We start from the raw sequence: 22,256 nt of genomic DNA, 5'->3' as shown, positions 1-22,256 counted from the left end.
ATAATCCTTTTCATTTATATAGCAGGCATGAAAGTATTTTACACACACTATTTCTTTTAGTATAATGTATGGATATAAACTGTCCAAGAAGAGATGAACTACAACACAATGTTTCATTCTCTTCTAATAAGAGACAAGATAATGACATGGAAACTAGGCTTTCCTTGCACAGCAGATTACAGGCAGTTTTCTGTGCAAATTCATCCTCCGATTTTCCCACCACCCCCACTGCTGAGACCCTCCTGCCAAGAAAGAGCTCTCACTACACCATAGGATGTGCACAGTCGAAATTGGCTCAAGGTCCTGACCGGCTCCGGGAGGCTCTCATGTGGATCAAGTTAAAAGGACAAAAAAGTGCCTTTCTAGCACAACAGGACCTTCAGCTTCTCATCTCTGCCTGTATATGGTGGCAGCCCAAATTAGGCTTATGGGTTTTTTAGCAACTGTGCCCCTTTCTATCTAAGAGGAAATATAAATATAAATATCGTTATATATTTATCTAGCATTTACACATAATTACTATTCTTTTAACATAATATGACCCCCAAAGTCTTCAGAGCACCTGCCCTTATTCCCTTATCCTTTGAAGACTCTCGTTTTAGTGTTTAACTTCCAGACAAGGAAACTGACACGCTCAAGGCTGGTAGATGAAGAGTTTCCAAGGTAGCTCAATCAAAGCTGTGGAGGGCCCTGGGGATGGAGATGGGCAGAGTGCATGTAAGGGCGAGTGTCACTGCAGTGAGGCAGGCCAGGAGCACAGGGCTTTGCAGGGGAAGTGACCACTAGGGCGGCCTGGTGGGTTCCCAGCCAGGCCCCCGTGCAGTTGCCTGTTCCTGCCAGGCCCCCTTTGGAGAGGCAGAGCGCCCAGCCTGGGGCTGACTAGCACCCATGAAGCCATAGAAACAGGTGCATTTCAATCAACGGCATGAATCCCATGCATCTTGGGTGCACCTTGATGGTCGTTTTTCTCTGCTGGGAAAATGGTTTTCAATAAGTAAAATTTCATAAATTATATTCTAGTTATACTTCCAACAAGATAGTTGTTTACTTTTTATTAATATTAGTTCTGCCTTGATGATAGACCATTAGAGGCCATCAGTAAATGCAGCTGTGTTGAGTTTTCCCTGAGAGCTGTTTTTTCAAGCCAGGGATACCAAGTTTAGTAAAAAGTTTCAAAGAAAAACACCTCTGATGAAGACAGAAAGGTGTTCTTAAAACACACACACACACAACCTCATTACAGTCTGAGATGTGTTCTGCCTACTGGGGACATTAGTGGACACTTAATCTTTAGAGGTGACATATGTGACATATTTAAAATCGGTCTGGCTGAGCCACAGTCTGGTGTCACAGAGAAGTGGCGGCTTCCCTGGCCTCACACGCCTTGTCCAGGGCTGCCTCTCAGGGCTTAGCCCTTGGCAGCCCCGTTCCCCCCAGGCAGCCCCTCTGGCTCCAGGGGAGGTGTTCACAGGTGGCTATTTTGAGCCAGCAGGATGGTTATGGCAGCCTGGGATCAGGGGCTGGGTGATCTTCAGGCCTGAAATCCACTCTGCGGGGAAGGGGGAAGGGAGGATGACATTTCCTCCGGTTATAAAAACTACTTAAATCAGCTATTGAGTTAACGGGATCTAATTTAAAGACCTTTCCGTGTGTCTGCAGAAAATCTGTGGGCTTATTAATAGGCTCATTCTGCTGGTAAATGTCGATGGGCTTCCGACCATCAAACACACTTACGAGAGGGGAGAAGTGATGACCAAAAAAACCCTGTCTGTTACCCAGGAGCCGTGCCTCTCTGACTCATCACTGACTCCAGCTCGTCCAGGAAGATGGTGGAGGGGGCGTGATAGCGGGCAAGTTCAAATAACACCTGGGTGGGAGAAAAGCAACCACGTGTTCAAATTCATATACTTAAAGTTCTCAGATGCTCCCAGAGATTAAAAGCTTAGGATAGCTGTAATATTAAGCATTTATGCTTCACTTTGTTATTTCACAATAACTTGATAATCGTTACAGTTACTTCTCCCTAGCACTACCCCATGGTCCAATTATTTCCATTTATCACTTGGTAAAATTAGAGCCAGAGAGAATAAGTGGTTAGCTCAAGGTTATTAATCATAGGATTTCCCTGGTGGCGCAGTGCTTAAGAATCCACCTGCCAATGCAGGGGGACACGGGTTCGATCCCTGGTCCGGGAAGATCCCACATGCCGTGGAGCAACTAAGCCCGTGCGCCACAACTACTGAGCCTGCACTCTAGAGCCCGCGAGCCACAACTACTGAAGCCTGCGCGCCTAGAGCCCGTGCTCCGCCACAAGCGAAGCTACCGCAATGAGAAGCCCACACACTGCAATGAAGAGTAGCCCCCGCTCGCCACAGCTAGAGAAAGCCCACGCACAGCAACGAAGACCCAACGCAGCCAAAAATAAATAAATAAAAATAAATAAATTTATTTTTTAAAAGTTACTAATCATAAATGGGAGAGCTTAGGATAAAACACAGTTCCTGAGCTTTGTTAGTTAGTTTGTTAGCTAATTTGTTAGTTAACCCTTGAGACCCCCTGCCAATAACATGTTCCACATGGACACAAAAGCCTTGGAATACATAAAATCAGTTAATAATTTTTTTCCCTTACCACTTAGAGACAATAAGAAGGTTATTCTCAGAAGGAAGAATTGCAGAGAAAGGACAGAGTTCCAGTCATGGGCAACAAGGCTGAAGAATTTTGCCCTTTCTGCTCCCCAAATTACTCCACGGGGTCCCCAACACTGCTGTTTGGTAGGCTCAGGTACTTGAAGGCAATTCCCAATTGAATAAAATGTTCCATTCCAGAATAAAATATTATAGACTGAATAAGAACAGGAAAGCAACCAGCAAAAGAACAGCCATAAAAACAAAATCGAGAGCTCTAAAGGGAGATGTGGTGGTGATGAAAAGAGTATAAAAAACTCTACCTTTTTTTAAAAAACCCTGAAACGAATCTCTTGAGCACCATATACAATTCTTCCCTGGTTGATCAGAGAAAGCATTAGAGATTTAGAAAAGAACAGATGTTCTTTAATAGGCATAGGAGATTTATTCTCTGTGTCACTTAGCACTAGCAAAGCATCACAGAATAAATAAGAGGGGAAGGGCTTAGAAAAGGCCAGATTGTTGTTTTCATAGCAGTAGCAGGTCGTCCCTTACAGACCTCCCTGTCACTGAATGGGAAACTCCTCACCTTCACCGCTCCTTGTGTGTGTGTGGTCCCTCCATGCTCATGCGGAAGTGTTTTCCTTTCACAGAATCCTATTTCATTCAGCCAAGACAACTGGCTCAGCCCAGTGAGCTTAAGAGAACAGTGTCAACGCGGGGACACTCATCACAAATGTTTTTTGGACACAACAGAGACCAACTCATTAGCAGCAGGTAATTTGTCTTCTTGTCACAAAAAGAAAAGCTCAAATATACCTGGTATTAAGGATGATTACAACAGCAGCAATCTACCCAATGAAAAATGGCATATTAGAACACTTTTATATGCTTTTAAGGAGCTCCCCAAAGTGCAGAGAGACCAACAGCCTCGATAAGACCAAACATCCTGCTGGAAGGAGAACCACGTCTGGAGCCTATGTCTCCACATGGACCACGCCACTGCCCTTCCACTGCCAGAGAATATACAGAATCCTGGGTAAGTGCTTGGGAAGCATTAGTCTAAAATTTTCAAAAGTTCTTGGGGGAAGTTAAATCACACAACTGGGGGAGGGTGGAATGTTGAAAGATGTAAGCAACAACAGGTGTGTGCATTTGCTAAAGAGACCACTCAGCTACTCAATAGCATCCACTCCTAAGAGACATGAACATTAGGAGGGGAGGGAGAAACGTAACCGAAGGGTTCCCTATAAATAACTTTTTAATTGGAATAGAAAGAGAAGCAAATGGTAGGAAAGTGTCTCTGATTTAGGGCAAGGCCTTGAAGGGCTTTCTTTATCTGAAAGCTTCACGGTAAGAATCTTGACAGCATGACCAAGGTTTTCCAGGTGAGGCTCTTTCCAGGAGCTCAGAAAATAGAGTAATTTCTGAAAGGACAGAAGATAAGATCCTTCCAGATTAGCATTAGCAGAGTTATCTGTTTTCCTTTTTTTTAAAATTAATTAATTACTTTATTTATTTATTTTATTTTTGGCTGTGTCGGGTCTTCGTTGCTGCGCGCGGGCTTTCTCTGGTTGACGGCAAGCGGGGGCTACTCTTCGTTGTGGTGCGCGGGCTTCTCCCTGCAGTGGCTTCTCTTGTTGCGGAGCACGGGCTCTAGACTCGCGGGCTTCAGTAGTTGCAGCACGCAGGCTCAGTAGTTGTGGCTCATGAGCTCTAGAGCGCAGGCTCAGTAGTTGTGGTGCACGGGCTTAGTGGCTCCGCGGCATGTGGGATCTTCCCGGGCCAGGGATTGAACCTGTGTCCCCTGCATTGGCAGGCGGATTCTTAACTACTGCACCACCAGGGAAGTCCCTGAAAGGCTACTTTTTAAATGTGTGGTAAAGGAAGGGGAAAAAATTGGGGGCGGAATCATTTCCTAACTCTTAGAAGTCTAACAAAACAATACTGAAGCAGAGGAAAACTTGAGTTAAATAAAATGTTCACACAGAATGGAGCATTCTAGTTAAATGACTTTTCTGGCTATTCAACATTAAACAAGAAAGTCCATTTAGTTTAAATCTTTGTTAAGAATATTCATTAAACATCTGAATTTCTTCTTTGCCTGGGTGAGTCTTGCCCAGGGAAACGGATGGAATCTTTCTCCGAGCACCTTGCAGTGTTTTGTGCTCATAGTTCAAAACACCACTTTTCATAACAGGAGATTAATCTAAACTGATTCTGGGGGCACCTTGTAAGTTTTGTGTTCCTCATCACGCAGAAATGGAATGTTAAAGAAAAAACTCTTCAGGCTGATAAGAATTCTAGTTTGTTGGATTTAAGCTAATTGAAATCTAGCTAACTAGAATCACATGGAACCCATAAATTTAGGAGCAGCTAAATTTAAACCCTGTCTGGCACTGAGCTAGACTCAAGATGAAGAACAACGAAATAGAAGATGTCAACATAGATTTCCATGAATTACTATCTGGTAGGGGTGATAAGAATTTATAAAAGCTTACACATTTGAAGTAACTTGAGAACAATCACAAAGTAATAAGTAATAGGTTATTTTAGGTAAATCAATCCTTTAAAAATATTTTATTATCACTTCCAAATAAGCCACAATATTTTGAAAATAAGTCTATCCAAAGTAATGTAATTTAAGCATAATATTTTAGAGTAATTTCTTTTTAGAAAATGTATCATATTTATATCCACTTTGTTTTGATTACTTATCAGTCACCCTACAGAGTGCAATAGTTCAACAGGATTTCTGAGCAGGACCCACCTTACACTGAGGCATAAATCAAAAAACAAGTGTTCTCATAAGGTGACTGGAAGATACAGTAAAAGTTTATAATATAAAATATACCATATACTATGAATGAGATATTGTAAAGATGGAAAAAATCTCTTAAGGGAAGAAAAAAATCCCTACAGGCTATGGGCTCTGCAAAGGAAAGTTGCTCAGAACACCTGAAAGAATAATTAAGTTTTAAGTTTCTTGATTCTTCCTTAGAGTATCTAGTATAGGGACTAGCATACCATAGTAGCCTCTCAATAAATGTTAACTAAATATACTGCACATGCTTAATAATAAATGCTTCTTGAATGAAGAAAAAATAGGCCACTTCAGAGACAATTTTTTCCAGCTTCTATTCCCAAGTTGCATGAATCGAAAAAGGGCTGTTGGTCAAATTCCCAAAGGAAGGGAGATCATGTTTGCTGATAGGGGCATGACTGATAGCCACATATAGTAGTCAATCTACCTCCCAGGTTTTTGGTAATTAAGATCCAGGATAAATTTGAACATACAAATCACTTAAAACAAATAAGATATAACCTCATTTTGTACCACGGTATTTTGCCGGAACTTATTCTAAAAAAACAAAATCAAGAATCCCTACCCGAACAAGTTTTTCTGAATCCCCTCTCCATTTGCTTACGATGGTAGATGCAGAAATATTAAAGAAGGTTGTCTTGCATTCCGTAGCCACGGCTTTGGCCAGCAAAGTCTTTCCTGTACCTAGAATCACATGTGGGTAAAATATGGGCGGCCCTCGAACTCCATTCCTCTGCCTGCAGACAGAAGGCAGTCACACAAGCAAAAACGGTGGTTACTCAGCAGGCACTGCCCCAGCCCTGAAGTAAGGACAGATGGGGCAACTCATCCTCTGCACACACGCTTCATACCAAGACCAAAACAGAAAGCCCTTTACCTGGAGGTCCGTAGAGCAGCAGTCCTTTCCAGGGGGAAAGAATTCCTGTAAACAGCTGTGGGTACTATGGGAACAAGGAACAAGGATGAGATTTAGTACCTGTGCGTCAGCCTGCACGCCCTGAGCTCAGGCAAGCTAGGGGAGCTAGGGTGAAACACACGCAACTCTGCGTCAGGCCCTCCTTTTTTGAAGGCCGGCTTTCTCCTTCCCCACCCCCTCTCTCTCTATAGATATATACCTTACTTATCCCAATTTTACTTTCACACTTGATAGGATGCATGGCTTAATGTTTGTCACTTTTTAAAAGAGCAGTTATTTTAAGGAGAAGAAAGGCATACGTAGGTACTTTCCTCTCTGTTTCAATAGTCATTTCTCACATGCATAACATCATTTCCCCCAGAGTTCGAGATATATGCAGAGCATCTGGCAATCTTTTGAATGTTGTGAAGCAGGTATGCTCTTTAAGATACACACTAGAACCAACATACAAAAGCGTATGTGAATAAAGCTCAAAGCTACGGTGAAGCCTGATTTGGAAGTTGAGAACATTCAGTGCAGAATACATTGTGAGACACTGACTCCAAACAGGACATGCGTGGACTTTCAGTGAGTCTCTCCCATTAGTTCAAACTCAAGCCATCTGGAGTTGGTAGAGAACCAAGGAGAAGGAAAAATAATAGTAAAATTATAACTAGCTTTTAGTTTCTTGCTGATGCTAATGTCAAAATGTTGACATCATGTGGAACTTCTAATACCATAGAGATAACACAACCAGAGAGTCTCAATGGGAAGTTCTATTCTTTTGTAGAATAGAAGTCTTGTACAATAGAGCCCCTCAGAGGAAATAGGGAATAAATACATTTCTACTAATTCTGAACACCAGTATATTTCTTACCCCCATGTCTGAACACAGGAAGGAAGAAAGGGAAGACAGTCCAAATTTACTGATTTTGTCCCATTCGAATAGAAGCATCCAAAAATCAGGGGCTGCAAGGGCCCAGTGGTAAGAATAAATAGGTTATTCAATAAAGTAAATCTGTAATCCTAACTGCAGGAGATTACAAAAAATGGCCACAAATTATTTGCAGCTCCTTCCACCAAGAGGCAGAGGATATTTCTCTATCACTTGAATCTGGATTTGGCCTTGTGAATTTGGCCAGTGGGACATTAGCAAATAGAAGAAGAGACTTGAAAATAGAGACGAGCAAATATACGGAATATAAGAAGAGACACGGGAAAGGCTCACGGATTGGGCCCTGCCCTTTCTTGCTTCTGTCTGGGAACTCTCTGCACCATGTGAGCAAGACTTGGGCTCTCCTGCCAGAGGACGAGAGGCAGAGAGAGGCCTCAGCTGCCCTGGTGATCCCAGCTTTCACAGCTTTTCCATATTTTCCAGCCACCCTGGCTGATGCCCCAGACGAGTGAGTGAGCCCAACCAACATCACGTGGAAAAGAGCCAAGCCGGCCCAGCTAAGCCCAGCCCAAAGAGCCCACCCACAGAACTGCAAACAAATAAATGACTGTCATTCTAAGGCACTAAGTGTTGGGGTGGCCTGTTATACAGCAAAAGCCATGCGGTACACTGACCTTCTCATCACCACTGTTGTAAACCAAACATGAAGAGTCTTGTTTTTCTATTTTCCTTCCTATTTAGTGAGCCACTCTGCACAAAAATCTGTCAGGAATAAGCTGAGCACAGCCCTATGGCTCTATGGCCAGTGCCCTGGAAGGGGCTGTCTAGTCTTTACAACCGGCTGAAAGCAAAGCCCCCGATGATGGGGGTGTTGGGGGCAGGGGGAAGATCTATGCAAACAAAGTCAGATGCTCTCTCTTATGGCAGGTATTTCTACTATAATAGTATATTTTTAGGGAGGCAGGCTGATTTGAACCTATAGTAACTGACAAACCATATATACTATAGAGTCTTAGATCTTAAATTACCTCTTAGAGCAGACACCTGCCTTCAATCAGTATGTAACATGATTTCAAATTGCCTAGAATGGACTGAGCCTTGGTGCTCCAGTGTTGACAAAATATTGTGACACAGGCAAAACGTTAACTTGTGGACAGAAAATCACCCTGTCGTTCTCTTCCTGATGGGTCTATGACATATAGCTTGTCCAATGGATAATGAACAGAAATATCTCCCAAGAGGCTTCCTTCCCATCCTTACCCTTGTAGGATACACAACAGCTTCTTTGACTAACTGCTTGGCTGCATCGAGTCCAATAATGTCATTCCACTTTATGTTTGGATTATGGAGATAAATGTCCTGCAATGCACATTTGATCCTTTTGTTAAAACTAATGTTCTCCTCCACAGCTGTAATAAACATTGGAGCAGCAGAATACCTGACTTACAATAGGACATAAAGGGCTTGTGATAAACACTTCTCCTATTAGATACATGTGTATATACACATTGTAATTTGAGGCTAGTTCACCAAAGGGATGTCATGAAAATATTCAGTGATTTTCTCTGAAGAAGACATTGCTGATATAATATGGTACTTTTAGGGTAAAAAAAAAAAAATCTTCTAATGAGGGACTATACCTGTCTTCGGTCAATAGCAAACCATGCTGATTTACAACCGTAATCAAAGAAGCTACAGAATATGCCTACAAATTACATTAGCTTTTACTCCGAAACATAGCTCCTAGCCGTTGCCTGGCCTCTCTCTTGCTCCTTGATCTCGAAAACACTTTCTTAATTTGCTGCCTAAAAGAGATAACGCTGCTCTGAAACCAATTTCTCTTTTTCCCTAGTGATCACTCCCTACTTCCATCAGGAGCAATTGCTTCTACAAAATCCAAGGAAGCCAACAACCAAGCGAAAGTTTTCCCCTAGCATAGCAGAGCTCTGTAGCAACCACTGTGGGTAATCAATTAAGGTAGCTTTTACTGATACTAATTTATACTTTCCAAACTTCAATTTCACTAGATGCTCAGAACAGTCACTCGGGGGCCTTTCTCAGTAGGAGCTGTTTTGGGCAAACTGAATGTCTAGAGTGTTACAGCCAAAAACAAAACAAAACAAAACAAAAAAACCCACCTCTTTTCCAAAGTCATTCTGAGTGACTACAGAACAATCTGGAAACTACTTTTATATTTATTTAATTTTTAAATAAGTAATACATGCACATGGTTCAAAAATATACAAACATATTTTTAAAATGCTGGTGAGATGTTATACCCCCCTTCTGTCCCCCATCCTCCCAGTTCCCTCCACCAGCAGTGACAAATTTTATTAGAGAAACTATTTATGCAGGTGATTTTCATGGTGTATAATATGTATGATCCATTCCTGGGTGAGATGACAAAGGTCTCAGTCTTCCAAAATCTCGGGAGAACCACCCTGTCTTTAAAGGACCACCCACTCATTCTTATCACCACACTTTCTTAGGAAAAGCTTGGCACACAGTGGGGATTCAACTACCTTGGAGTTCAAGGCATCCATAGGTAATAGCAGTATTTCTTGCCTTCTTCTAGAGTTGACATTGAATTCCACGTGGTACTGTTTAAGTTCCCAGTAGGAAGTCCCTCCTTATATCAATCAAAAGTTCTCAAGACTCAGCAGGACTGCCTCAGGAGGTGGTGAGCTCCCATCCCTGTCAGCATTCAAGCAGGGTCTGCATGACTGCCTCCCACTGTACTGTGGCAAGGGTTCCAAATGGAATCCTTTCGGGCCACTTCTACTCTACAACTTTATTATCACTAGTCCTGGTATCCTTTTGCAAAAACACTACCAAGACTATTGATTTGGGGGTATAAAAATATTTTTCTCTGCACTCTTACGCATCCTAATTACCACAGCCTGGCTCAATCCCTCATCCTCTCACTGGCAATAACTTCAGAGCTGGTCTTCCTATCTCCATGTCTTTGATAGCCTTCCACACTGTCATCAGAACAAGCTGTCTAAAAGTACATTTGATTGCCCCATTCTCCTGATGGATGACTTTCGAAGATTCCCAGTCTCCTACAGATTGACTCCAGCCCTGGGTCCTGTTCGCAGCACCCTTACACGCAGGAACCCTGGCCTCTCTCTCCAGCCCATCTCCCACCATTCCTTGCGTGCCAGTCGGCTCCTGAGAAGCACTGCACAAGCGCTACAATTTCACAGGTCTGTACCTTTGCCCAGAACCCCTCCCCCCACGCTCGTCTACTCTTTTTTCATGTGGCTATTTCCTGCGTATCTTCTTCCCTAACACTTTCCCCACTCCTTGGCGCAACAATACCCATCCGTTATGCTCTCAAAGTGCACCTTGCCCGTGGGACGAGAAACCCTTACGGGCAAGGACTGTATTGAGTCGTTCACCTTTGTGTTTCCAGCCACCAGCACATGCCTGACACATCAGAGGCATGCAGGGGACAAATGCTGGACTGAAAGGAGACCTGGGGGACCTTAATGACCTCAGAGCAGCTGTAAAGTTCTTGCATCATTTTAAACATCTCTCTGAGCCTGTCTAGGTTTCAGTCTTTCATTAAATACGAGATCACTGGAAATTAGAAAAACCTCCTACAACTCAGGAATCTATTCTATTCCCAAGGAACTTGACCAAAGTCACACAGCTAGAAGGAGGAGGATCTAGGAATCAAATCCAGGTCAACCTATTCCACAGCCTGTGTCGTTAACCATTAGACTTCACTGTCTTTAGGTCCTGGGGGCCAAGCTTGAAAAATCAGTAGTTTGGATGGTAAGATCTTTCCTACTAATCTGTTTCTTCATGAAAATTTCCAGTTATGAAATCAGACTGCCAACATCTCTATTTCTAGGCTTCGACTGTTTAAACAAGACGCAGATGTGCTCTTTCCTTCTCTGAGAGGCTTTCTTTCCTTAAGTCTTGGCTCAGCTCTAAACCCTTTCACCTGTCCCTTGCACTCTAAGTCTTTTTCTCTTTGGGTTTTCTTGGCCTCTATAGTGAGATGGTGGGCTTTTTATATTGTAATTTTACGATTCTATAATTTATTCATCATGCATTATTGTGCCTCTAAACGATATGAGTGCCTTTGCAAGTGGGGGCACTTTATAAATAAATGATTATATTTATTGTTATTAATAAAAGCAGCAGCCCACAATGCTCCAGGAGCCCCAATCTGCCTCCGTAAATTTGTGAATTGAATATCAGATCTTACCCGGCTCACCACGGCTGCCAATTCTCGCATCTCACTGTTCATGCCAATAAATGCACTCAGAGGTTTCAACAATCGTTCCTGACGATGGGAATAGAAAGCCTAACGTTACAATATTACTTCATCACTTGGGAAGAAAAACAGGGCACGGATCTCCAGGACACAAATGGTGGCAGGTTGCTATGAACTTTGACTTGATCTCAAGGATTCTCTGGACTCAAAATTATATTCCCAAAGTTCATCTGGATTTTGGCAGTTTGCAAGATGAATGTCCCATCTTAGCCACTTACTGAAGGGTCTGGGTTACAGTCGAAGCTGTTCAAGCCAAGTTCGCTGGTTGCTCCTTTTATGGCATCTGTGAGCAGCCCTCGGAAGTCAATGATTTGGCCCTGAAAGGGAGTAACAGTTATTGAAACAGCTATTAAAACGTGAGGGGAGACTAACCTTAATAGCTCAGTTTCATTAAATTAAGACACACTTATGTACCTTGTTATGTAGCACAAACTTAAAGTAAAGCCTCAAAAAGAAACTGCACTAATAATGAACAAGATGATTTCCTCAAGTTGGGGCACTCTAGGAAAAACAAACAAGTTATAAAGAAATTCTTCAGAATGGAGTTGGTTTGGATAAAATTCGCAAGCATCTGTCAGTTCCTGACACACCATCTGCTTCCTACATGTCTACTTCCCCTGTATTGTCTCGTCCTTTTTAAACATTCCACACGCAGGAAGACCTCATTGGCACAAGAATATTGATAGCTCCTACTTATGGACTACACTGTACATTTACCACTCAGGAGACTGCCTGGCACAAAACAGGTGTGCAAGGTACTTGTGAGGATTATTTCCAATCCTTCTAACACTTCTGCTAGTCGGGAGTGGCATCCTAGTTTTACAGATGTGGAGGTAAGGCCAGAGAAATTAAATGATCTGCCCAGGGCCACACAGCTAACAAGTGACTTAAGACCAGGATTCAAACCCAGATATCTGTCTCCCCTACCCATACTCCTTCTGATGCCACCTGTCTCCCCTAGAGGCAGAATGAAAAAGCAAGGACGCCTGTAAAAAATAAAAGACAATAACAGTAGCCAACATTTACTGACTGTTTATTATGTGCTGGGTGTAAGACTAAGGCACTCCATTCATTATGACCTTAGAAGTGGACACCATGATTATTTCCATTTCTCAGATGAGAGAAATGAGGCTTGGAGAGATTAAACAACTTGCCCAAGATTCACAGCCAGGAAGGTCTGACCTGGGGTTTGAACCTAGGCAGGCTGACTCCAAAGCTAGTGCCTTTGGAAACAGCACATCTACAAAATTTGCACAGGGGCCTGGGAATCATGAAGCTAGGGGCTCTGAGATGGTGATGAAAGACCCATGTTGGAGATAGGCCCCTGACCATATGCCCTCATTCAGCTTATGAAATGCTAGGGAGAAAACCGTTCACAGTTTACCCTGAGGACATTTCTGCTGCAAAGAGAAGTTACAGCCAGATTCTTTCAAAGGTTAAGTGCTGGGTTAAATAGCCCCTTCCTTGACCTGATCAGAAACATCCATTCATATTAACATGAGATGTTCATGAGAGCAGCATTGCTGGGCACACAAGTGACCAAAAACGTGACCTAGGTAGTGACGGTGAGCAGGGAAGTACTTCTCCATGGGCAGCAGGGATTCGAATGTGTCACCTCCAGGAATCACCCATATAATCGAGGCCCTAAAAGGAGCCAGTTCTGGCCCATGAAGCAGCTCCCCTTGATTTCAGGGAGATGCTCCCAGTTCCCCTCCAAACACGCACACCCAGAGTTTAGTTTGCCTGAGAAGAGCTGGCCAGAGGTAAGTCAGCAGTCCCGTACGATCGAAGAAAGAAAGATGACTCAATGATATTCAACCCCGAAAAGTTATAATCAAGAGAAACACGTTGGTGTCGATGCTGCTTTTTATTTCCAAGTGACCCATTTTTACCTACCTTTGGCCTACAACTACCCAATATGGGTCTTTTCTGTTTGAGAGACTGTTATTTACGAATCAGGACATGAGGTTCATTAGGAAAGGGGTAAATATCTATTGAGGACAAGATCAACCTTATATCAACTGAGGTTTCATGGTTCACATGAAATTACATTCAAGCCTGGAACCGTATCTCCAAGGAGAAAGGAACACTGGTAGTCAACTCCTACTGACAGGGCAGAAAAGAATGAGTGCGAGGCCACAACTCCTCAGGTAATGCAGAGCACTTTTTTACTGTCATCACAGAATTTTTAAGCTGAAAGGAACCTTAGAAGCCATCTCTTCCAAACCCAGCAATTTACAAATGGGAAACTGAGCCCCCTGGAGACGGGGCCGTTCGTTCAAGTCCATCCACCCAGGAGGGAGATCCAGACCAGCACCTCAGGGTCTCATCCTCAGCCAGTCCCTTCCCAATTCACCCCACAGCCAAGCTTTGATCATCACATATTACCTTTCCTCTTTGACAAATTTAACACTTAAAATTTTTCATTTTCAAGAAGAAAAGGGAATTCCCCCATTTAGTGTTCAGTTCATGAGTCCCACTTACTTTTTGTGGGTGGACGTTTTCTTCTCCACTGCCTTTGTTGATTCCAGATATACTTAAGCCAAAGTCAGCACTCTCCTTGTGAGTGTGATTGACAAGCTCCTGGAGAAAGAGGAAGACAGTGAGAAGTCAGCTGCGGAAAGCAACTTCGAGATGCTGGCTGCACCTGCCTGTCCCGTCGTCCCACACCATTCTGCAAACGGGGCCTCCCATGTGTGATTCAACCACTGCTGTGCAGACCCAACGAGATGAATAAACTCTGCCTGTGTCAGGCAGGAGGAGCTGTCCCAGGAAGCCACGGGTTCTGAGCAGCACAAGCAGTGGAGGAAATGGTTGGGCCTTCACCCATGCCCACTCACTGGCCTGTCTTTTCTCCTCGGACCAGAGGTATTTGTGGGCATAGTCGACAGTTAGCCAGCCTCCTGTGGGATTCATCCTGCCCCCCTTCACCTCCCCTCCACCTGAGCCGGTTTGCAATGGCCAGGACCACACAATCTCCTTGCAGGTGAGAGATTCCTTTTGACCAACTGAGTTTTGTGATGATGCCTTTCTATCCCGCCAGATCGCTTTGACATGCATTCTTCCATTCCTCTTCACCATTTCCATTAGTTCTCTTTCCTTTGAAACCTGGTATGTTTTGTCCTAAACCAGAAGGTTCTTGGCATGGATTTCACCCGCCTGCTGGGCTCTCTCCTCTTGCTACCCATCTCTTTCCCCAGAAAGTCCAGTGCGGAGGTCAGGGGTGGTGACCCACCGTGTGCGCCTTGGAGAAACCCAACAGGAGACTGTGAGGCCCAGCCACACCCGAGACTACACCGGCCTACACATCGGATCCCAGGGACACGCTTCAGGACAGGTAGAGCTGACACCTACAGTTCCCTCAAGCAGGAGTATTGTGCTTTGTGAGAACCAGGCCCTCCTGCTCCGACTGGGCCTAGGACTCACCCCTCAAGGCCTGTCACCCAGCACTCAGACCAGCAGAAAGCGTGTGGGGAGGAAGGAGTCCTCCTTCCAAATGAAGAAACGTTAGGAAGCCTGGGGATCTGCCCGTCCTTTTAACCCAGTGTGCTGGAAGAAAATCTACAATTTAACAAAATCAAATTGTGCTCAATAAACAAATAAATGAGACTTCTTTCTTGGGGCTGTTTCTCAGCCACCTGCAATTTTACCAACATCAAGTAAAGCCGTGCCGACCTGTTTAGGATGCTCCCTGTGGAGGGGCTTACTGCCCCCTGGCTTCCCCACCGTGGTTTTGGACCGTGGCCTCTGCTGGCTGATCTTGGGAAGATTTTGACAACTGTCGTTCATTGCTCTAGAGGAGGGAACAAAGACCATGGTGGAAGTCCTTTTAACTGAATTTGAGGTAGCTAAACACCTTGCATAGTGCATTTAAAGAGAGTTCTGGAAAGATCTGCAGATGCAAGTCTGTCTGCACCGTGCTCCCACTCTGCCCAGCCCGGCCCTGTCCCTCTTCAGTCTATCCAGGTTCCTCCAAGACTGGGCTAGAGGGTCCACTTCCTCCTGGAGGTCCCCGACACCCTCTCTTCATTTCCCCTTCATACCACCTGGCTTCTACAGATAGCTTTCTATCCCTAAGAACACACTGTTCTACAAGCATTCCTCCGATGTTTCTCACCACCTTCCTTAAAGAAGAGCACTCAGACCAGGTGCGGGAAAGGTGGGGGGAGGAAGGAGTCCTCCTGCTCAAATTAAGAAACGTTAGGAAGTCTTGGGCATCTGTCTGTCGTTTCAATCCATCGTGCTGGGTGCACCCTGCCTACTGCCTTTCAAGCCATGCACAGCCAGCATCAAAAGTGGCTTGTGGAAGGGAGGCAAAAGTTCCCTCATCTCTGCTGTCACAGATCATTCATATTTGCAGAACAAATTTTCACCAAATATTGTTCACTTGAGGCAAAATGAACTGATGGGGCAGGAAGTCCCAGTGGTAGCTAACTCTGGTGGAGACGGGGAGCCTTGCCTGGAAGGGGGCCCGCCCGGGGGTGGGGCTTGTGGTGGTTGAAAGAGTATGCATGCAATTGACGGTGTTTATGTCATACATCAATTCAATGGTAAAATAAACCTGTCGCTACGTCCGCATAAGTAGACATGGAATATTTTCAGGTAGGCGATGATATCCAGAGAGAGGCAGGGTGTGCTCGGGGGGGCAGAACATGAGCTCCCCCTGGGGAAGTTGTTTGGTTCTCGTCCCTCACGTGAGTAGCATTTACAGGACGTTCGCTAGAAGTATTTCTCCCCATGTTCTAAGTGGTCTCACAGAGCTGCTATTTCAATCCCATTTTTTTGTAGGAAAGAAAAAGTTGCTGGTTTCTAATATAAATGCATAGTTATTTGGCCAGCAAGACCACCCACGCCAATTCCACCACCAATGTCCGCTCGTGGTGATCCCAGTGTTGGGCCCACTGGGGTGAGTGTCATAAGAGGTGGACAACTGGCGGTTTCTCCGGGCATTTGTCTTTCATCTGTAACCTAGGAACAAGAATGTCTGTCCCTTAGGCATTTTGCTGGCACAAAAATCAAATATCTATGAAATGAGTGTCAAGCATTGTACAAGTACAAACCCTCTGAATAGCATTGATTTAAATGAAGGATATATATATATATATATATATATATATATATATATATATATATATATACACACACACATGTATATATATGTGATATATATATAAAACGTGCCTAAATATCCTTGTGAGGCTGGCGAGGAACTGGGAGTCATTTTCCCACTTTGATTTCCCATTGGAGGTAACTGATTCACAGATTTGCTTTGACACGACGAAAGACAAGTGCACTAATGTACAAGCAATGCAATTCATTTCCAATCAGCTCTGAGGATTGTAAAATTCTTCCAAGTATGAAACCAAATTCACCCTGCTTTAACTTTAGTCACCAGTCCTTGGTGTGCCCTATGGAATTCTGCAAAGAAGGCCCAATCCCTCTTTAGAAAGTGAAGACTGCCACCGTGTTGTTCTAGGCGCCCACCCCCACCCCAAGTCTTCTGTTCTTCAAGCTAAACACCTACAGTTGCTCCAAGCACTCCTAAGGTTACCTGGCTCCCAGAGTCATCCTCATCCTGGTCATCTTGCCTTTGTCCACTGTCATCTGACTGGAATAGAGTCACTTCCTACTTTTTGGACACTGTGTTTCTACTGATGAGGCCCGAGACCACATTAGCAATCACATCATACTGTTGACTCACACTGCATCTTCTGTCACTCAGATTTCTAGGTCTCAGATTTTGTAATAAGGGAGCTATTTGTTGTGAATCTTTGATTAGACCTTAAACATTATTTCATTACAGTTCATCTTGCTATTTTGGACCCATCTCCTAATTTGTCAAGATATTTTGGCATCCTATTTCTGTCATTCGTCACACAAGATAACCTTTCCTCCTTTGGGTCACCTGCAAATCTGTAAAGTGGGAGCTTGCTCTCTGGTGTGAGATGCAGGAATTAGGAAAAAGCACTTTCATTTGTTAACAACCAGTCTCATGGCACAACCTCTCACTTCAATAACTATTTTGGGTAGAAAATTATACACAAACACCATGCATCACTTTTCTAGTTATCCTTCCTGACGCCAACCATTTGCCATCCAACCTCGATGGTTGCCATGTACAAACAGCTACCCAGAGAGGGGCTGAAAAAGCCCCCAGCTGTCCTACGCCACCACGCTCCAGCCCTAAAGGGAGGCAAAGGGCTCCAGGGACATTCACTCACAGAACGTTCTGCCAGGTAAGGAAGGCTGAGGAAGTTCCAGACATGAATGTGTGGCTGAAAAGCCATCAGAATCCAAATGCGCTCCAAAGCTACCTCTTAAAATGCTCGTCACTGTTTCTGTTCCCAAGTAGTTATCATTTATTACCAGAGTCTGACTAGCTTTATGGAAACTATAAATAAAAGAAGAACACTTTGCTCAAAACAGTAAACCTGTTCCTAAAGGATCGCACAAAGCAAAGGTAGCCTCAGGCTGACCATCACCGTGCGTGTCATCATGAAGCAGGCGCGGGCTCCACGGCTCTTCTGTCAGCGAAGTCAAACACCTTCGCTCCTAAAAGGTGAGGTGTCTCAGTGCCTTCCTTCTTAGGCTGCAGGCAAGGGACTGGAGTCACAGAGCAGAGAGCCTAGTGGGATTCGTGGAACTCACAACACTTCTTGACGGCCTAATGAGCTGCTTGTGATCACAATCTAAGTTTTCTCCTTTCAATTGCATTCTAAGATTTAAAAAAATTTTGTTCACTGCCTGAGTGGTTGTGTGGCCCCTACCGGAAGCCCACTTCCACCTTCCCCTGAGGTCTGGGCTTTATCGTAAGAGCAAAAATCCACAGGCCTTGATGCCCCAAAGCTGTGCCGTCCGGGGCATTTCTGAACAGGCTCTGACGACAGGGGTGTGGTCTGGAGTGAAGAGAGGAATGGGATGGACACTGAGGCAAGACTGGGGGCCTGTGTCAACCCAGGATGGTCAAGAGACAGAGGGGCCCTAATCAGATACCGCAAGTGCCAGGTGAGACTTGGATTTGAGAAGCTGGAGAAAGAAATATAAGGTGAGCATGAGAAAAGGAGAGGAAAAGATAGACCTGATTCCCTTCAGACAGTCAGGACATGTGATCTGGAGTGCACAAAAAAATGACAGGTACGATTTGAAAAGGGAAAATAATATTTCTTGGGTGCTTACTATGTGGCAGGAACTTGCTATGTGTCAGACTCCTGCTCCAAGCTTGTAAGTGGCAGAGCTGGGAGCTAAACATGGGTCTTTTAATCTCTGAGGTCCATACTTTTCATACCACCCAGACTAGAAAGACAGAGCATCAGTGGATGCAATTCTTTGTGGTAAAACCAGAGAACCAACAGACATTGGTCCATGTCCTGAACATCTGTAACATGAAGGGAACCCGTGGCTGGGTCCACCAAGGTCACAGGACCACAGTCTGGTATTGCTGGTAGGCAGACATGGAGCTGCACTAGAGAATCTTCTGGAAACAGACCCCACAAACTCCTAGAGTCGAGTTGGTCAAGATGAATTACCATTTACTTTACCTTCTGGTCTTCCCTCCACTTCTTTGTGGTAAATTATTTTCTGCTGTGGCAAAACAAATATTGGGAGGAAAAGGAAAGGTTTAATTTTTAAGAGAAAGCGATTTTTCAGGTATGTTTGTCCTTTTACATTGTTCTTAAAATTTGTGCTACATCCAGAAACTCTAAGCTATACTCATCCAGAGAGGAGTGGAATTACCTACCGGCGAAGAGAAAGAAGCCCATGCTTCCCAAGCATTTCCACACAAGGACCCCAAAGACCTCAGATATTAAAGATGTTGGAGACCACAGACTCAGTGGCACCGCCAATGTGGGCTAGCTTTATAGTTACCATTTTATTAAGTTTTCATGAACTTGACACCATTTTGCTGTGGTCCCTGGGACACCAGGATGATTGCATGAGCCTGGCAGGGAACACTTAACAGTCTATTCTGCCTGTTTACCTTAAAAAAAAAGACATTGTGTCCAATATCCCAGGAGAGTGTGGTTCCAAGCTAGAACTAGCATTCTAGATATCAGATCGTGTCAATAACTGTCCTGGTGGCCCAGTGGTTAGGAGTCAGTGCATTTTCTGCCAAAACCCAGATCCAACAACCAGCCAAGGATGTGGAGCTTTGAACCCTGCATTGGAAGGGAGCTCAGATAAAACACCACCCTCTCGGAACACCTCCAGCTCTGACATTCAGTGCTGGCTAGTTTTAATTGATATTCCTCTTGGTTTCCTGGTCCCCACATGAAATGTTAAAGTCTGTGGCTTAACAAGTGCCTTGTAAACAGGACAATGATCTCCCTTGGTTTATAATTACTTCCCCCATTTACAGACTTCTAAGTCAATGTCACTACAAAACACAGGGCCCTAACTTTAGATCTTTCCTCCAGCCAGCCTCCTTGACTGTTAACCTATACTGGGTCTTTGCATTATATTGATCATTATCTGGATTGATGGCTTTCAAAAGCATTTCATTATCTATACATGAGCTATTAGCCTCACCAATACTCATTTTCATGTTATTTTCAAGCTAGATAATAGGTCTTCCCAACAAGAAAAAAGTCTTCTGTCATTTACTGTCTTCCAACAGCTCTTTTCATCTCTAAAGAAATGAAAGTAATGTTGATCTTCTAAAAAGTACCTGTGACACACTGGGGTTTTGCTTTCACTGCCCTAAATCACACAGTCCTCAAACAAATGCCAACGTGACAAAAGGGACGTCAGTGTCCAGATGTCATGTTTAAATTGTCTGCACTGGATCTAAGAGAGGCTACACAATCCTTCTGGTCTGTTCCTTCACTGTAGGGTGGGGGACATCATCTATCTGGAAATAAAATGAGGAAGAAACAAGAAACTTACAGATACCTGTGTCGGATGCCTTTTTGACAATTTTGGGGTATTTCTGAAATTTTACAAAATAATAGCTCTCATATTCCATCAAAATAGTTTCAAGATCAACGTTGTCACAAACTTCAAAGCGTCGTAACCCCAGTTTACTTTCTTGCTCCAAAGCATTGGCTGCATCAATATATCTGGCCATTTCACAGAAGAAAGAAAAAATTAACTCTAGGTAAAAAGAATAAAGGCAAACAGGCATCATGAGTCCAAGGAGACTCAGTACAAATAGTAAGCTTATATTAAAGAGTACATCAAATGAAAACTAGAATATATGAGGTTTGCCTATAGAGTAAGAAGCCCCACAGAGGTTAAGTATATCCAAATTGTCTTTCAAAACATTTCGGAAGTACTTAAAAGTCAAATATGTAAATCAATTAAGAAAATGTCTTGTAATTTACTTTTACTCATTTTTAGCCAAAGATGATTATTTGCCCAACATGATTACTTCTTTATTTACCAGTATTCATTTTAGGTAACATTTGACAACTGATAAAACCCCAATTCAACCCCAACAGGCAAGATTTGCCATCATTGAGGCAACTCAAAAGAATATGTCATGTGCTCTAAAGGGAATTCCAAATATATGTTGATCAACATCACCGAGGAAATGTAGTATAAGAAGACATCATCTCCTTGGATGTATTATATTTCTGATAATTTCGTCATCAGTCACAGATTATACTACCAGGTGCCTCTGCATGCATGCAGTGTCATCACCATGGGTTTCTCACTCATTTTTAACGTGGGCAGGTGTAAGGCCATCTGACTTAAGTGGTCTCGGCAATGAAGGCAAGCTCCTTGTCTCACAATCCTCTGAAAGTGGAAAAACTCTCTGGTTTTAATCTGAGTCCCTAACTTCTTTTAAAACCAAAAAATCTCTCCTGAAAAATGTGCAATATGCACAAATTAGCATACAATTCCAGGAGCTCATCCAAGGACCTCAGATTAAGAATTTTCACTGCAGTTATTAGAGTGCTTTCTCTTTGATTTCAAATCTGGGAAGGTAGAGGAGAAAACTTTTTTTTATTATGCTTCCTTCCCTGTCCCAGATTCAGATCAGTTAGAAGATTGGACTTCCTTGAAAGAGGTTGCTGTGGCTCTTTCCAATGACCGTGCTAATTTTAAAGAATTTGCAAACATCAATTGACTGTAGTCAGTCAGCTTCTATACTTATTAATGGCTCACCATGCTTCTACCCGATGTCTTAATCCCCATTTTACAGACAGAAAAACTAAATACATTTTTTATTAATAATTTTTGTTTAGTATGATGTAATACATGTTCATTTAAGAAAACACTAGAAAATAAGATGAGTCAAAAGAACATTCCACTACTCAGAGATAATGACTGTTAACATTTTCCCTCTTTCCAAACATTTTTTAAATAACTAAAAACACACATGCTTACATATATGCACTTGTTCAAAAAAAAAAAAATAGGAAGATGGGACCCTACACTATAGATTGCTTGTATATATAAAGATTGCTTTTATTGTCAGCAATATAAAGATTGCTGACATCACATTACATTCTGAACTCTTTCCAGGATCGTGGGGGTTTTTTTTGGGGGGGGGGAGTCTTTTTTTTTTTTAACATCTTTATTGGAATATAACTGTTTTACAATGGTGTGTTAATTTCTGCTTTATAACAAAGTGAATCAGTTATACATACACTTATGTCCCCATATCTCTTCCCTCTTGGGTCTCCCTCCCCATCAGAGGGTTTTGACTTAAACAAAAATTATAAGACTAGATGATGGGGGGCGGAATCAAGATGGTGTATTAGTAGGATCTGGAATTCGAGTCT

General features: G+C 43.3%; 1 protein-coding gene across 1 annotated transcript in view; it reads right to left on the bottom strand.

Annotated features, from left to right (window-relative positions):
- KATNAL2 (katanin catalytic subunit A1 like 2) overlaps positions 1-20,585 on the bottom strand; it is a 38,149-nt gene extending 17,564 nt beyond the window's left edge. Inside the window, exons 1-10 of the mRNA XM_036874657.1 lie at positions 20,419-20,585; positions 19,068-19,110; positions 15,205-15,322; positions 14,014-14,112; positions 11,748-11,846; positions 11,461-11,538; positions 8,502-8,600; positions 6,329-6,392; positions 6,017-6,135; positions 1,776-1,867 (exon numbers count right to left, since the gene is read on the bottom strand). Of these exons, the coding sequence (XP_036730552.1) occupies positions 1,776-1,867; positions 6,017-6,135; positions 6,329-6,392; positions 8,502-8,600; positions 11,461-11,538; positions 11,748-11,846; positions 14,014-14,112; positions 15,205-15,322; positions 19,068-19,110; positions 20,419-20,491 (884 nt within the window). The 5' untranslated portion in view covers positions 20,492-20,585. The remainder of the gene's footprint in view (positions 1-1,775; positions 1,868-6,016; positions 6,136-6,328; positions 6,393-8,501; positions 8,601-11,460; positions 11,539-11,747; positions 11,847-14,013; positions 14,113-15,204; positions 15,323-19,067; positions 19,111-20,418) is intronic.
- Between the last annotated feature and the right edge of the window lie 1,671 nt (positions 20,586-22,256).

Source organism: Balaenoptera musculus, chromosome 14 (assembly GCF_009873245.2).
Source record: "Balaenoptera musculus isolate JJ_BM4_2016_0621 chromosome 14, mBalMus1.pri.v3, whole genome shotgun sequence".
Taxonomy (NCBI): Eukaryota; Metazoa; Chordata; class Mammalia; order Artiodactyla; family Balaenopteridae; genus Balaenoptera; species Balaenoptera musculus.
This window is presented reverse-complemented; position numbering and strand designations above follow the sequence as displayed.